The sequence below is a fragment of the Chionomys nivalis genome, chromosome 8 (genome assembly GCF_950005125.1).
Source record: "Chionomys nivalis chromosome 8, mChiNiv1.1, whole genome shotgun sequence".
NCBI lineage: Eukaryota > Metazoa > Chordata > Mammalia > Rodentia > Cricetidae > Chionomys > Chionomys nivalis.
In genome coordinates, this window is record NC_080093.1 from 95,006,922 (window position 1) to 95,022,068 (window position 15,147).

At 49.0% G+C, this 15,147-nt stretch overlaps 1 protein-coding gene across 6 annotated transcripts; it reads right to left on the reverse strand.

Annotated features, from left to right (window-relative positions):
• Window positions 1-68: 68 nt before the first annotated feature.
• On the reverse strand, window positions 69-15,147 carry Pgap2 (post-GPI attachment to proteins 2). Of its 6 annotated transcripts, XM_057778247.1 has the most exons (9): window positions 15,029-15,147; window positions 14,698-14,811; window positions 14,073-14,197; window positions 11,964-12,139; window positions 6,876-7,048; window positions 2,186-2,438; window positions 1,977-2,083; window positions 1,257-1,365; window positions 69-1,058 (listed from the first exon to the last, which is right to left on the reverse strand). In XM_057778247.1, the coding sequence occupies exons 4-9, from the start codon at window positions 12,127-12,129 to the stop codon at window positions 928-930; spliced, it is 939 nt and encodes a 312-aa protein (XP_057634230.1). In that variant the 5' UTR covers window positions 12,130-12,139; window positions 14,073-14,197; window positions 14,698-14,811; window positions 15,029-15,147; the 3' UTR covers window positions 69-927. The 6 variants fall into 6 exon arrangements, with proteins under 6 accessions (XP_057634230.1, XP_057634227.1, XP_057634226.1 ...); XM_057778244.1 differs by lacking the exon at window positions 6,876-7,048 and having other exon boundaries at window positions 1,989-2,083; window positions 11,965-12,139; XM_057778243.1 differs by lacking the exon at window positions 6,876-7,048 and having other exon boundaries at window positions 11,965-12,139.

The following is a 15,147-nucleotide window of genomic DNA, read 5'->3' on the forward strand; positions in this document are numbered from 1 at the left end:
CGCGTTTTTCACCTCGGCTGCCATGCACAGATGAGCCCCAGTAGTGACATACCTACCCCAGATTGTTGGCAAAAGAAAAAAATTTTATTGTCCTGTGAAATAAAATATACAAATAAAAGCTGGGGAGCAGTAGAGAAAATAAAGGATAAACAAGGAACCCATTCTGGAGTAGGGAATTCTACCTCTGATCCCTGCTCCTTGCCAGAGGAAAAGGTCTTATAAGCCTGTGATTTTAGGGGCTATTTTGTTTTCTGAGACAGGGTCTTTGGCCTGAAACTCATTGTATAGACCAGGCTGGCCTTGAGCTCATAGCTGTCAGCCTGCCTCTGCTGTGCTGGGATTAAAGGCATGTGCCATCACGCCTGACATTTCATTTTTGAGATGAGGTCTCACTGTAGCCCAGGTTGGCATGGATCTTGAAGCAGTCCACCAGTCTTAGCCTCCACTGTGCTACGCTCTTATAGGCTTATTTCAGTGCGCCCAAAAAGCCAGTGGTTTAGACGGGGAGGAAAATACGATTGATGCGTCTAGGACGAGTTGCCATCAGATGGCCTCAGAGACAACACAACCTTCCCCCCAGTCATACATAGGGACACAGTGAGGCTGATGGGAACGACCCCTAGAGAGGCGGCTATGACTGACTGCTCAGTGATTCCTAACCTCAGTCAGGTCTGTGTAAAGGCCAAAAACTGAACAATGGTCATGATCCTCAGGACTTTTTTTAAGCACCAGGTGGTGGAGCTTTCAGTTTACAGTGATGTCACTTGACAACCCCCGTGGGGCTGGGTCAGCCTCGTCCATCCTGCTCTTGCTCTTCTCCCCTAGTCCCCAGCTCGAGAAGGGTCCAGAGAGGACATGGGCATAGGGAGGCCAGAGTGGCTTCGTGTTTCTGGACAGTGGGTTCTCTTCCCAGCATCAGAGAAGGGTTTAGAATCTCTTTTCCTCGGGCTGAGAGGTTATTAGCAGCTCTTTGTTCCCGAAGTCCCACCAGGCTGTCATGTGGAACGCCATGTTGGTTAGGACAACAGTGTACTCCAGGATGGCAAAGATGGTATACACTGTTACGAGGGCACAAGGAACAGGGCACAATGAGCCTCTTGGTTTACCCTCTTAGTGACTTCTTAATCATCACATTACCAGCCCACCACAGAGACAGCCAGTACCCAAGACCACCTCCTACTACAAAAACCCCAGAAACCCAGTGCCGCTGCTCTGAGGTCACTTGTGAGCACTTCCAGATCCCAGCCTGGCCTCACCTCCAGCCTCACAGTACATGTTGTGCCTGAAGTAGACGGCCAGCGCTGAGAAGAAGGAGATGAAGTTGATGATGAAGAGCCGCTGCTTCCAGCTGTAGGACTTGCGATCCTAGGGGACGGACTATTTGATCACCCTGTAGCTTGTTGGGTATATGTGGGTGGCTTTCCCTCTTAGACTCAGTTCCTAACAGCTGGGGCTTCCCTCTTGCATCCCAAAGTGGTCATGGAAGGGAGTGTAGGCAGGGGCAGCAAGAATGATGAGCATGTCTACATCCCTGCATTTAGGGGGATAATGAAACCAAGGGATAGTGCTATCTCTTGCCCTTCCCACTTCAGTGGGACAGAGTAGGAAAGATGCATGGAGTTCACCCACCAAGCCAACACGTTCAGGTACAGTGGGGCAAAGAAAGGCCATACATATGGCTGGGGATTCTTACAAAACAGTCCACTGACAGTGTCTCTAACCCACCGGGCCTGGCTGCTACCCTTGATTTGGGCCCCATATCCAGCCTCTATGCATTCTCCAGTACTACTCAAATGGTTGGCCGGGACAAGTGAACCATTCTCCACTTTTCTCCAAGTCTCAGCCCAAAGCCCCCATGCACTTTTGCTGAGTTCCAAATGGAAAGTCATTTGTCACCCATCGTTACCCACATCCTAAGGACAAATGTTCTTGATTTCCTTCTGGGCTTCCTAGTGCCCAGTAGGGGCAGACCGTACCTCCTGACTTACTGTGTGCTTCTTGGTCAGCCGCCAGAGAATGCAGGTGAGGAGCATGTAACTGAGAGATGCCGCGATAAACACAATGAAAGCATTTTCATGGATGGCTGGAAGGAGAAAGGAGGATGGACCCCACCCTCACCCTTAGGCAGGAAAGGGGGCTGCGTCCCCTTCCCGTGCCCTTCACCCCTCCCTTGTCTGGCACCCACTGAAGTCCTCGGAGGAAGAGACGTAGGTGAGCACGAGCAGCGCGAGGTTCTCCACCACGTTGAGACTGAAGTTGAGGCGGCAGAGAAGGCGGTAACCCGGACATGGGGATGCACAGCTGAGGTAGTGGTTCCAATAGGCGAAGGCCACCAAGAAGCGGGGTGCCGAGTGCAGGCCAATGCAGAAGCGCCACACGTAGCGCTGGGGAACCTCCCCACCAATGGCGGAGCTCACTGATGGCAGGTAATTGGGCACCTAAGAGAGGTAATCCGGGAGTCTAGGCATCTCCTTTGCCGGTCCCACCCACCAGGAAGGCCTTCTTCCCATCTATTAAAGCCACTCCCTTTTCGTCCAACTTCTCCTGGCGCCCTCTCAAGCCTTCCACTTCTAGGTTCCGAGACTCACATGTTCATCTCCTAGTGTGTCTGGGATTAGGACAGGGTACGATTATCTCCGTCTTTCTTGAAATTGGAACCTGCACGTTTGAGCAGGTGTGCATATGAGTTCAGGTTCTCCCTATGCTAATAGCTCAGGGTTGTGCCTGAATATGGCTCCATGGGCATCCCAGGATCCCAGGTTTGAGGCCGGAAGACCAGGATGAGTCACAGACCTTCGGACTTTATTTGGAACAGCACCACCCTGCTGAGCTGTTCCTCTCAACTGCTCCCAGCTCCGCTCATCCCCCTAGGCAGGTGCACTAATGGGTAGAGATCTTCTGTCAGGCAGAAGAGGTGGCGCACACCTTTGATCCCATCACACAGGAAGCAGAGGCAGGAGGAGCTCTGAGTTTGAGGCCAGCCTAGTTTTCAGAACAAGTTCCAGGACAGCCAGAGCTACACAGAGAAATCCTGTCTCCAAAACAAAAAGAAAGAAAAAGAAAATGGGATCTTCTAAGCTAATATATTCTAAGAAAATGGCCTTGCTGGGCATGGTGGTGCACACCTTTAATATCAGCAGAGACAAAGACAGGTGGATCTGAGTTCTGGGCCAGCCAGGGCTACAAAAAAAAAGTCTGCCTCAAAAGAAAGACGAAAAGCGAATGAGCCTATCCCTGTGCACCAATTCTATCCATCTTTCTCCTGCCTGGAACTCCTCGTTCTTCGTGGAGCAGCAGTCTCAGTCCTTAAGCATGGTGAGAGAGGGAGCTGAAGGAGTGGAGTTCTCTGTATAGACAGGCCTGGGGATGGGAGCACTGTGGGCGGTGGTGTAGGTGGGGCTGGGGCAGGGGTGGGAAGAGGCCTCTTGCAAAGCAGTGATTTGTGAGCATTGACACACATGGACTCACGGGGGAATTGTATGGTGTGCATGCCTGGAAGGTGAGAGTTGCTTTTGTAAAAGATTGCAATACCCAAAGCGTCAGTCCATTGCCCACACTTTTAGACTCAACAACAGCCAGAGTAGTGTAGAACCCAGCAACCCAGAGACCCTGCTATGACTAATTCTGGAAGCTCCATTCCTTCCTTCCAAAGATGCTGAATGAACCTCTAGACCACTGGTCCAGTGGGCAATGCTGGAGGGACCTCCCAGGCATGGGGTAGGCAATCCAAGGACCTCACAGCCACCTCAGCACTGCCAGAGAAAGCTAAGTGCAGAGTTCTCAGAAAAGCTGTTCTAAGAGCTGGGTCTGAATCCCAACTCTGTCTTTATTATCTAGGTGACCTTGAGCAAGGCCTTTCACCTCTCTGAGCTCCTGAGTCTACGCTAGTAATATAGTTATAAAGTCACCTATCTTATAGGGTGATTTGTTTAATTTTGTTTAATTGAGAGGGTCTCACTATGAGGTCTCAGCTGGTCTGGTACTTGCTATGTAGACCAAGTTGGCCTTGGATTGCAGAGACCCACCTGAGAGTGCTGGCATAAAAAGCATTCACTGATATACCTGGTTGACAGAGCTTCTACAGTGTCAAGCCCACAATGGGTATAAAAGTGATGACTTTTATAAATCAGGCTTTCATAAAAAGCCTGAGAAAAAGGCTGTGAGTCAACAGGGCTACTTGAGCATAAGAAAACTGCTAACAGGAAAGGCAGCAACCAGACAGTGAAAGAAACCTCTTGCCATTACAGCCTCTCTCATGCCCTGAGTTGGGTGACTGAGTGCAGCCTTCCTGGAACAGGCATTCTGAAGATTACTTCCAATCTCAGCTACTTTGTGGGGACCAGGACCAGTATCTAAAACCTACTGGGAGAACATGCAAGGTGGTAGTACCTGACTGAGAAGAAGAGAAGGTTGGTGACTATCAGGCTGACTTCACAAACTTCTTTCAGATTAAAGGTGAGGCAGAACTTTAAGAGTCTGTGCCACCCACCACATACAAACACACACACATAAACCAGGTAAATATTTCCACTTCCTTCTCCAGCACATCGTTTCCTTACTTCACTAACTGTGCCTACAACAACCTCAAAAACTATCAGACACCAGATACATACAGTTCATTCCAAATGTCCCCATAAGCCCAGAGCAGAAAGCACTGATGGGCAGATAACCCCTTTCTAATAGAGAAGTAGATCAGAAACTCATAGTGGGGAAGTTCTAGGAAATCCCCTAACCAGGGACTGGAAAGATAGCTCAGGAAATTTGCTGTGTGAAGTTTGAGCCCTGGAGATCAGGTAGAAAAACAGGCACAATGGCAGGCACAATGATTCCAGTGCTGGGGAGGCAAACAGGGGGTGATGAAGCTCGCTGGCCGGCCAGCCTAGCCAAGTGGATATGAAAACCCAAGATTGTCCTTTGGCACCACACACACACACACACACACACACACACACACACACACACTCCTTATCAGATTATACCATTAAAAAATAACTCTTTTGGCCTCAGGCAAAAGTCCCCACCCCCATATATACTACTGGTTATAAAAGGCTTATCCACCTTCTTATCCTCCAACCCCTTACCAACTCGACAAAAACTCCAGCTCTTGATAATCCCTTTTCCTTCTCTGGTCACCAGTAGTACAAGCCACTGGACTAACATTCCCACTAGTCTCCCTATTCTTTTTTGGGGGGTGGGGTTTCAAGATAGCGTTTCTCTGTGTATATCCCTCACTTTCCTCACTTTCCTAAACCTCAATCTGTAGACCAGGCTGGCCTCCTGCCTCTGGCATGCTGGGATTAAAGGTATGTGCCACCACTGCCTGGCTTGGCCTCCCTGTTCTTTTTTTTTTTTTTTTTTTTTTTTTGGTTTTTCGAGACAGGGTTTCTCTGTGGTTTTTGGAGCCTGTCCTGGAACTAGCTCTCGTAGACCAGGCTGGTCTCGAACTCACAGAGATCCGCCTGCCTCTGCCTCCCAAGTGCTGGGATTAAAGGCGTGCGCCACCACCGCCCGGCCCTCCCTGTTCTTGATCCCTAGTCTTTCTACATTCAGAAGCTGGAAGGAAAATTTTTTTAAAATATTTATTTATTTATTTATTTATTAATTATGTATACAATATTCTGTCTGTGTGTATGCCTGAAGGCCAGAAGAGGGCGCCAGACCTCTTTACAGATGGTTGTGAGCCACCATGTGGTTGCTGGGAATTGAACTCAGGACCCTTGGAAGAGCAGGCAATGCTCTTAACCACTGAGCCATCTCTCCAGCCCCTGGAAGGAAATTTTAAAGCACAGACCTGATCATGTCTCTTCTTGCTTAAAATCTTCCTAAAGCTTCCATTACCCTCAGGATCAAATGCTCAGTTGTTAGCCTGGTGTTCACAATGATCCTTTCTCACCTATACACATCCTAGCAACAAAGTTCCCTCCTTCAGGAAAGAAACCATCTCCAGTGTCCAAGCTGGGTAAAATGTCTCCTCTGAGCCCTGGAGCCCCTGGGTTCCTTTTTTTTTTTTTTTTTTTTTTTAAATCACAGTAAGAATCCCAATTCAATAGCAAGCGATGGCTCAGTGGTTAAGAGAGCTTGCTGCCCTCTCAAAAACCCCAGTTCAGTTCCCAGCACCCACCCCAAGCAGCTCACAGCCACCTGAAACTCCAGCTCCAGGGAATCTGGTGCCATCTTCTGGCATCATACCCACATATCCATACACAGACACACAAAAATAAATAAAAATCAAATCTTAAAAAAGAAAGAAAGGAAAAGAACTCCAACTCACTACATTGTAACTATGTCTAAGAACTGTCTCTTGTGTGAATTGATGCTAAGAGCAAGTGTATATTCATCTCCATGCCTCTGACACACAACTTGTATTCCTGGTCCCTCAGAAAAGACCTGGGAGACTGATCTGGGAAGCAGGAAGTCCATGCTGGTTTTTAGCTAGCCTGAGTGGACATGGGTTGTGGGGCCTAGAGCTGCCAGTAGAGAAACCAAGCTAGAAGATCACAGAACAGGGATGGTTCTCTTAATCTGATCTAAAACTACCTGTTACTTATCCTGGCTCCAATTTTTCTTTCTATCTTCCTTCTTTTCCTTCCCAATCCTGCCCAGTCCCAATTCCTTCCCTCCCTCAGGCGCCCTCAACATCCTCTGCCCCAACTCTTTGTACTTTCTGTAATCCTCTTCCAGCTCTTAGAGGTGGTAGTGACTCTGCTCTTAGGGTTCCTGTCTCTAATTTCTCCATGAATTCTGACTTGTCCTACCCCCAACCCCTTTATCACTTTCCTCTCTCTGATCTTCCACTTTTCTCCTCCTCCCAATCTTCCCTAACCAATGCCTCATAACCTGCCCCTGCCCGAGGTGTGGGGAAGCCTGGAACTCACCCCACAGTCAGTGGCCACCGTGTACTCAAAGTGGAACACCAGAGACCAGATGATGCAGAAGAAGAAGCCGAACAGGGGAAAAGTGATGACCCACCAGACAAAGGCTGTGAAGCAGAGCCGGAACACGGTCCCATCGGGGTCCAAGGGTGCAGAGAACATCCTGTAAGGAGTGGTCCAAGCAAGGCAAGGGACACAACTTGGGAGCCTGGTAGGATACCTGGGTATTGGAAAGTGGAGCCTTTTCCAGAACTGGTTCAAGGAAAAGCCAGAATGTAAGTGGAAAGTAGGAGAGAAAACAAAAAGATGGGGTAGGAGTGGCAGAGACAGGCATGGGCATCCTTAGGAACTGTGGCACACTGATGCTGTAGTCCTGCCTCCTAAAGAGTCTAGACAACAAGAGGGCCCCAGGGGCCTGAACACTGGAGCTGGGATGGTCTCACTTCACAAGTCTGCCCTCACAGCAGCTGGGCAGGAACTCAAGTGGAAAAGTTATTATTCCATCACACGGCAGATGAGACAACGGCCCGGAACCATGCCAGGATCAAGTGCCTGGACTAAAGTCTTTGGTTACCAAGCAGCTCTAAACTAAAGACCCTTGGCTCAGACTAGCTAAACCTCTCGCTGACCCTGTCCGATCGCATTCCTCCTTCTCACCCATGTTCAACTAGGAACAATGAGTGTGTCCTAGGCCCGTTCCAGTAGAACTAGAGGTTACCAGCCATTCCACCCCCAGGCTCTTAATGAGCCTGCAGAGGACCAAACGTCTGTTTCTTTCCCTTCTGAGAGGACTACCTTATCCAATCCAAAATTTGGAGAAATATAAATAAGGGTCTTTGGAACCTTCTCCTTTTAGCTTCAGCTTAGTGTACTGAGTCAAACCCAGGTTAAGCACAAACCCAGGAAGTTGGCCTTTTCCCATTCCTTTTTCCCTCCTGGAAGAGAAGTCCCTCCCCACATACCTATGGCCCTGACCACCATGACTCCTCCAGCTGGGCTCCCTTTTGGGGCAAGCTGGGACAAACAGAGATGGCTTTGGATTGAAAGACCTAGGACCAGATCTTTCCTTGGATCCCATACTTCCTCCTACTAAGGAGTCTACCAGACTAGCTCTTCATCGGGAATGGGGTGGAATGGGAAGCTGATCAAGAAACACTTACACTGGGTGCTGAAGAATCCTGGGCTGGGATTGAGGACTCCAGTCAGACTGAAACTGCTTCAAACCAGAGGGTCCCACCCCCAGGTCCTCAGGGCCTGCCCTCCGCCCACAAAGCCAAGTTCTCCACGCCTGCCCAGGCACACAGCCTTCTCCGAATCAACAAGGCCACCTCATAAATCCCAGAACACTGTGCAACTGTAAGAAGTGATAGTGACTAAGATCGGCCCACTGGCTTTTTTGCCAGGCACGGAGGCGGAGATCTTTCTAAATATTGTGTCCAAGGGAGACAAGTGCATTTCCAGAAATGCAAAAAGAGAAAGAAGAATAAGATTTGGCTCTTTTGTTTGTTTGTTTTTGGAGACAGGTTTTCCCAGTAGCTATGGGGAGGCAGGTGGATCTCTGTGAGCTCGAGGCCATCCTGGTCTACAAGAGCTAGTTCCAGGACAGCTAGGGCTGTTACACAGAGAAACAGAGAGAGAGGACCAAGTGTCTGAAGAGATGACTGAAGGCTAAGGCGCTTGTGTTAAAGCCTGATGACCTGATATCCCCCAGATCGCATGCAAAGGTGGAGGAAGAGAATTGACTCTCAAAGTTGTCCTCTGCCACACGTGTGCCATGGGAAATGCGTGCATGATTACATGTGCACACACACAAACAGTAAATAAAAACAGAATCAGATCCAAAAGAGTTCTAGGCAGGCCTTAATATGAGCTATCAGTGTCCAGCCTGTACCTATACAGAAACAGCTAATGGTAGCTTGGGCTGCATCAATAAAAGCCTGACAGAAATAGGAAGGAATAGTATTGCTTGTGCATTTATTTCCCAGGTTAGCTGAAGGCTTATTATCCAGACCTGGGCCCAATAAAGACAACACAGTTACCAACTGGATTAAGTCCAAGGATATATTTAGGGTTGTAAGGAGTCTACAGACCCTATCCTGGGAAGGTTTCCTGCAAAAGTTGGAGCTATGCTTCTAGGACAGACTTAGGGTCTCCACTACTGTCTTTTTATCTCTGCAGGACTGATGGAGAGCCAGGAGGAAAGAGTAGTTCCATGGTTATCACAGCAGAGCCAAGGCCAGGGCAGACTTTTGGGGTGAAAAAAATCTGTTAGCCAGGCATGGTAGTGCATGCCTTTAATCCCAGCACTTGGGAGGCTGAGGCAGGTGAATCTCTGTGAGTTCGGGGCCACCCTGTTCTATAGCAAGTTCTAAGCCAACCAGAACTGTACAGTGAGATCCTGTCTCAAAAAAATCACCCCCTCCCAATCTATGCTTTATTATATTAAAAAAAAAAAAAGTGTGTGCTCATTCTCAGTTATTAAACCTCTGTAGCTACAGAGAAGGGAGCTCCCTGTTACTTGGGATATCATCAATGATGGTGTGTTACTTTATTCCTAGGGTTGGCCCTTCCTGAGATATTCTGGATAGGAAATTCAAAGTATAAATAAAAAGCTTCAATTGTATCCAACAGAAGAGCCCCAGGGAATGGGGGTGAAATATTCCCTGGGTCACTAGGCAAGCAGCTACCCGTGGTTTCGTTCCCTAACTGGTATGCCGAGAGTGGGTAGTGGGTATCAGGTAGGCTGAGGTCACTGGACCCGTTAGCCCTCAGGGCCAGCCAGAAGGGCAGAGCAAACAGGCTACTCTGTTTAACTTATAAGCAGTAAAACCTTTAATTTTGTTTGGACTATCTGCCTTTCCCACCCTTTCCCAACTGGGAAGTCCTATCTATTTATCCAGCGAATACTTTGGGAGCCAGTGCAGGGCTTGTTCTCATGGCGATCCCAGGATGGTGAGGAAGACAGACACAGATACAGTATGAGAGAAATGGGGGACTAACAGCAAAAAGAGCAGGCGCCTCGAAGAGGCTAGGCAAGGGGTTCTAGAGCAGGAAACACCCTGGAAAGATTTTTTAGGATGGACAGGAGATAGGTAATGGGAACATATTTTAGCAACTACTAAGGCAGGAAATGATCCTAGACCACCTAGCTCAGTGGTGCTCACTCTTCCTAATGCTGTGACCCTTTAATACAGTTCCTCGTGCAGTGGTGACCACACCCCAGCCACAAAATTATTTCGTTGCTACTCCAGAACTATAATTTTGCTACTGTTATGAATTGTGATATAAATATCTGACATGCAGGACGTCTAATATGCAACCCCTGTGGGGGTCACGAGCCAGGTTGAAAACCACTAACCTAGCTACTCACTTTTCTCCTAGTCCTGTTCCTTCTATTCACTTTTTACTTATTAGTTGGAGGGTGCAGTAAGACAGGGTTTCACTCTTTAGCCCAGGTTGACCTTGACTCCTAGTGAATCCTCCTGCTCCAGTCTCCCGACTGCTGGGATTACAGGCTTCCCTGTCCCCTCTGATATCTCTCATCAGACTGTGTGCCCTCAATCAAGGTTCATGTCTACATGTCAGAAAAAAAATCCAAGTCCTACTGAACACACTCACCCCACACTCCCAAACAGGATCCTCTGGTCGACCTCGTCTCCCCATGGAGCAGATGGTTTGCAGAAGTCTGAGGACCACAAAGGAAGCTGGCAGGGGCCTTTAACGCTCTTTCAAAGGTTAGTTAAGCTCCACATCCAGGCTCTGCCTCACCTGGGGCCACCTCCTAACCTTACGGTCTCTTGTCCCTTCTCATTCTCTTCCTCCTCCTGTTGTCCTCCCTTGGCACTCCCAGCCGGCCTTCCCATGCTGCTCTACCTGGAGCTCTACATTAGCCAGGGAAAGGAGCAGGGCAGGCATCATCCAGCTCTCTCCCTATACACATAGAAACTGAGGCTCGGGGCTGGAGAGATGGCTCAGAGGTTAAGAGCACTGACTGCTCTTCCAAAGGTCCTGAGTTCAATTCCCAGCAACCACATGGTGGCTCACAACCATCTGTAAGGAGGTCTGATGCCCTCTTCTGGCCTGCAGGCATACACACAGAATATTGTATACATAATAAATAAATAAATATTAAAAAAAAAAAAAAAGAAAGAAACTGAGGCTCACACTCTGGGGCTCAGGGAGAACTGCCGGTCAGCGAATAGGAGTAGAGCAGATGTCAACACAGCCTTACCCTATTTATTCTGACATTTTATGAAGAAAGAAACTCTCAAATCTCTCTTCATAGCTCAAATGTCCTCAGAGGTATGGGACCTACCTAGAACACATATCCATGCACATAACCAGGTCCCCACACAGACAGACCGAGTTTCTTTCACACACATAACCTTTCTCGAAGCCATTAAATATAGGTATGCCCCTCACAATCACATGACGCATACACATTCTCACAAATATAAGAGACTGAGACCTACAATGTCCTCTATTCCTGTCTTATCCTCCCAGGAAACCCTGGAGCAGGTATTGGATTCTGGGTTTTTATAACTTTGTTTCTTTTTAAGGCAGGATTTCTTTTCTTTTTTTTTTTTTCTTTTTTTTTTTTTTTTTGGTTTTTCGAGACAGGGTTTCTCTGTGGTTTTGGAGCCTGTCCTGGAACTAGCTCTTGTAGACCAGGCTGGTCTCTCGAACTCACAGAGATCCGCCTGCCTCTGCCTCCCAAGTGCTGGGATTAAAGGCATGCGCCACCACCGCCCGGCTAAGGCAGGATTTCTATATTCCTGGCTGCCCTGGAACACACCATGTAGATCAGGCTGGCCTCAGAAATTCACCTGCCTCTGCCTCCCAAGTGTTGGGATTAAAAGCGTGCACCTCTAGACCTGGTCCAGGTTCTGGGTTGGGGACTGCCCAACTTTAATGAATCCAGCTCCTAGAACCTTCATGGAAAGTAGAAGGAGCCTAATTCTTGAGACCTCAGTTTACAAGCAACCCACCACCACCCAGTAGCCCAGCATATTTGATGGAGCCTACAGGAGAACTGGCTCATTCCGTTAATATCAAATCAGGACCTCAGAAAAGGTCCAGACGGGAGCCCTACCCCACAGTGTGTAGACGTCGTCTCCTTGAAGTGGAAGAACAGGGACCAGAGGATGCAGAAGAGAAAGGCGACGAGTGGACAGCAGACCGTGATTAGGGCCACCATGGTGAAACGGAGTCGGACTAGGGTTCCATCCCGGTCCAGCGTCAGTGGGACCTGGTACATCTTGTCAAACCTGAGGATGGAGGGCACTGTCAGGGTCCCACTACGCTCCTGCACAATCCAAAACTTAGCTATGCTATCTAGCAGGGAGTATGAGGAGACACCAAAATTTTTACAGTTCCTGTCCTGTGTAGGGAAGACTGACTCAGAATCCCAAGGTAACGCTCAACTTCAGTTTCTGAGGGAAGACAATGAACTTGATCTATACTCAGATAAAACTTGAGAGAGACTGCACAGTCTTCTCAACCTTCTGCCTGGCCTAGACTGCAGTAGTTGATTTAGCTAGTTTCCCACTGGTTCAAGAACCAAACTTTAAAGCAACTGGTTAATAGACTGGCCCATGTCCCCCTACCCAGCCCCCTAGCCTCTACCCCAGTCTCTCGGTTCTCACTGCTCCTCTCAGGTGCAGGGCCCTGGTTCACTTTCAGGCCCTTCCCTTCCCAGACTCCGGGGTGCTATATGCAGGCACAGTGATCCAGTGCGGCAGGGACTCCATGGAAGCTGACAGAACCTCCATCCCATGATTGTCCCTGCCTGTGCCTCACGTGCTGTGAAGGGTGAAAGGCTTTGCAGAATCAGGCTTGCTGTGGATAGGCGAGAGCTGCCTGGTCAGCTTCTGGTGGCTTCTCAGTGCCTCCTGAGATGGGGTAAAGGTTCTTCCCTCAGACAAGAGTTTCTGCTAGGCTGTGGTGGAACACGCCTTTAGTCCCAGCATTTGTGAGCTCGAGACCGGCCTGGTCTACTGAGAGACTTCTAGGACAACTAAGGCTGTGTTACACAAAGAAGACCTGTGTCAAGAAACAAACAAGAAAGTTTTTTTTTTCTTTTTTCTTTTTTTTTTCTTTTTGTGGTTTTTTCAAGACAGGGTTTCTCTGTAGCTTTGGAGCCTGACCTGGAACTAGCTCTTGTAGACCAGGCTACCTCGAACTCATAGAGATCTGCCTGCCTCTGCCTCCCGAGTGCTGGGATTAAAGGCGTACGTCACCACCACCCGGCTGAAAGAGTTTCTAAGGTGAGGCACTAAAATAGCTAAGTACACTAACAACCCTAGAGTAGGAGGGAAGCTGAAGCGGGATCCGACTTAGGATCAGCAGAAGGAACGGAGGCCTCACAAAGAGCTGTGTATTTCAACTCTGACTTTCTTCATCCCTCTGTCTCTCTGGACCAAAACTCCAGGCAGGAAGGTCAGATTAGGACCAGAGTGAGCCAAGGACAAAAGAAATACGCCGGGCATGGAGGCCAGCCTGGTCTATAGAGTGAGTTCCAGGCCAGCCTGGTCTACAGAGTGAGCTCCAGGACAGCCAGGGCTACACAGAGAAACCCTGTTTCGAAAAACCAAAAAAAAAAAAAAAAGAAAGAAAAAAAGAAAGAAATACCATGTACTATATAGATGAGCTAATCTGCCTGTTCCCATTGTAAAGATGGAGAAACCAAGAGGCAGAGGCAGAGAATCTCTTCCTCAAGGCTGAGCCTGGGGAACAATCATTCCCAGAATTTGGGGTGTTTTTTTGTTTTGGTGCCAAGCAATAGCTGGCTCCAGACACATTAAAAAAACCGGCCCTTCTGGTCTGGAGCCATGACTCTTTCTTGCCCCACCCTTAAACAGAACTCTGTTCTCCTGGCCTCCTAGCATTCCAGAAACAGGTGGACACACCTCTGCATTTTCATCTACCTTCCCAACTACCTCTCTGCCAGGCCAGAGAGGCTGCCCAACCCAAATTCTTAAGACCTTCCTTCCCTTTGGAGCAATAAATATTTGGTCAAGCATCTCCCCTGGAAGTTGGAAGTGGCACTGATGACCATCCCACACCCAACATTCCCTGCATAGGGCCCTAGCTGAGAGCGCTCTCCCTCCCAGCCCACCCCTCGACTGAACCAATTTAACTAGACCTCCTCCTCATCCCCTGGGAACCTTTGGGCTCCTCTAACAGAAGACTAGACCTTACCCCAGGAAGGGACGATGAGCTGGTACAGAAAGGATAGTTGGTTCCACTTCTTGGCTTTGTGCCTGGCTTCCCTTTTAGGTGTGTGACTTGGACAAGTCACCTAACCATCCTGGGCTTGTTTCAAACTGTACAACAGGAGGAAATCACAAGGTTTAGATTACTTCTAAGGCCCCTCCAACTTGGTCCCTGCTTGGTATCTCAGGGTTAGGAGCGCACTACCTGCAGTTCTGCTCCTAGACAGCTTTCGCTTCTTCACTGGTACTACTTAGTCGCTTTTAGTCTATTTTAGAGTGTTAGTGTGTGTGGAAAAGGGCCTTACTATGTAGCCCAGGCTTGCTGGAAACTCGCAATCCTCCTTCCTGTCTCTGTCTTCCTGTTGCTGGGATTTCAGGCACCACACAGGGCTCTGAAAACTGCTTTTTTTTTTTTTTTTAAAAAGGAGTATCCCCACTTTATATCCAAAGTCCCTAAAAATCTCACTCTTGCCAGAATCTACATTTTGAGCTCAGCACTTAATAGACAATCTCTTCTAATCCTATTTATTCTAAGAGTATGTGTGGCTGTCTTCTGGGTTCCCATCTCACAGAAGAGAAAACTGAGCCTCGAGGTGGTTAAAAACACTTACTCAAAGCCACAGGCTAGTAACTGGCAGAGTTGGGACTCAAAACTAGACTATGAGGTTCCAAGGCTCCCCCACGCCTCCATCCGCAGCGCTTGGAGGGATCTTGAGCAGGAAGCCCTGCAGAGTAAAGGCAGCATTTAATCCCAGCACACCTAGCCCCACTACAGAGCGGGCAATAGTCGGCTCTGTCTGGCCGCCTGCAGTTCCCCGGGTTCCGAGTGTGTGCACAAGGCGGGCAGGCACCCGGACTCCAGGCCTGTGGAGGCCGGACCTCGTGGCGGGGCTCCCCGAGTGAGGTTACCTTGTGGCCCAAACCGGCTATTCCCTTACTCACCCAAGCAGCGGTGGCTAGGGTGCCGGACGGGTAGCTAGGGGCGCAGGAACCCGGAGCCCCCGCCCGACCCGGGGGCGATTGAAGGGGGCGGGTCGCAGCAGCAGCACCGGCGCGAGGCG

What these genes read in the sequence shown, in the direction of transcription:
- Pgap2 (XM_057778247.1), bottom strand. Translation starts at nt 12,129, where the DNA reads ATGTACCAGGTCCCACTGACGCTGGACCGGGATGGAACCCTAGTCCGA. An exon ending in GACGTCTACACACTGTGGGG is followed by an intron (nt 7,049 to 11,963) that starts TAGGGCTCCCGT and finishes GCCTTGCTTGGA; the next exon opens with CCACTCCTTACAGGATGTTC. An exon ending in CATGTACTGTGAGGCTGGAG is followed by an intron (nt 1,059 to 1,256) that starts GTGAGGCCAGGC and finishes CCCTCGTAACAG; the next exon opens with TGTATACCATCTTTGCCATC.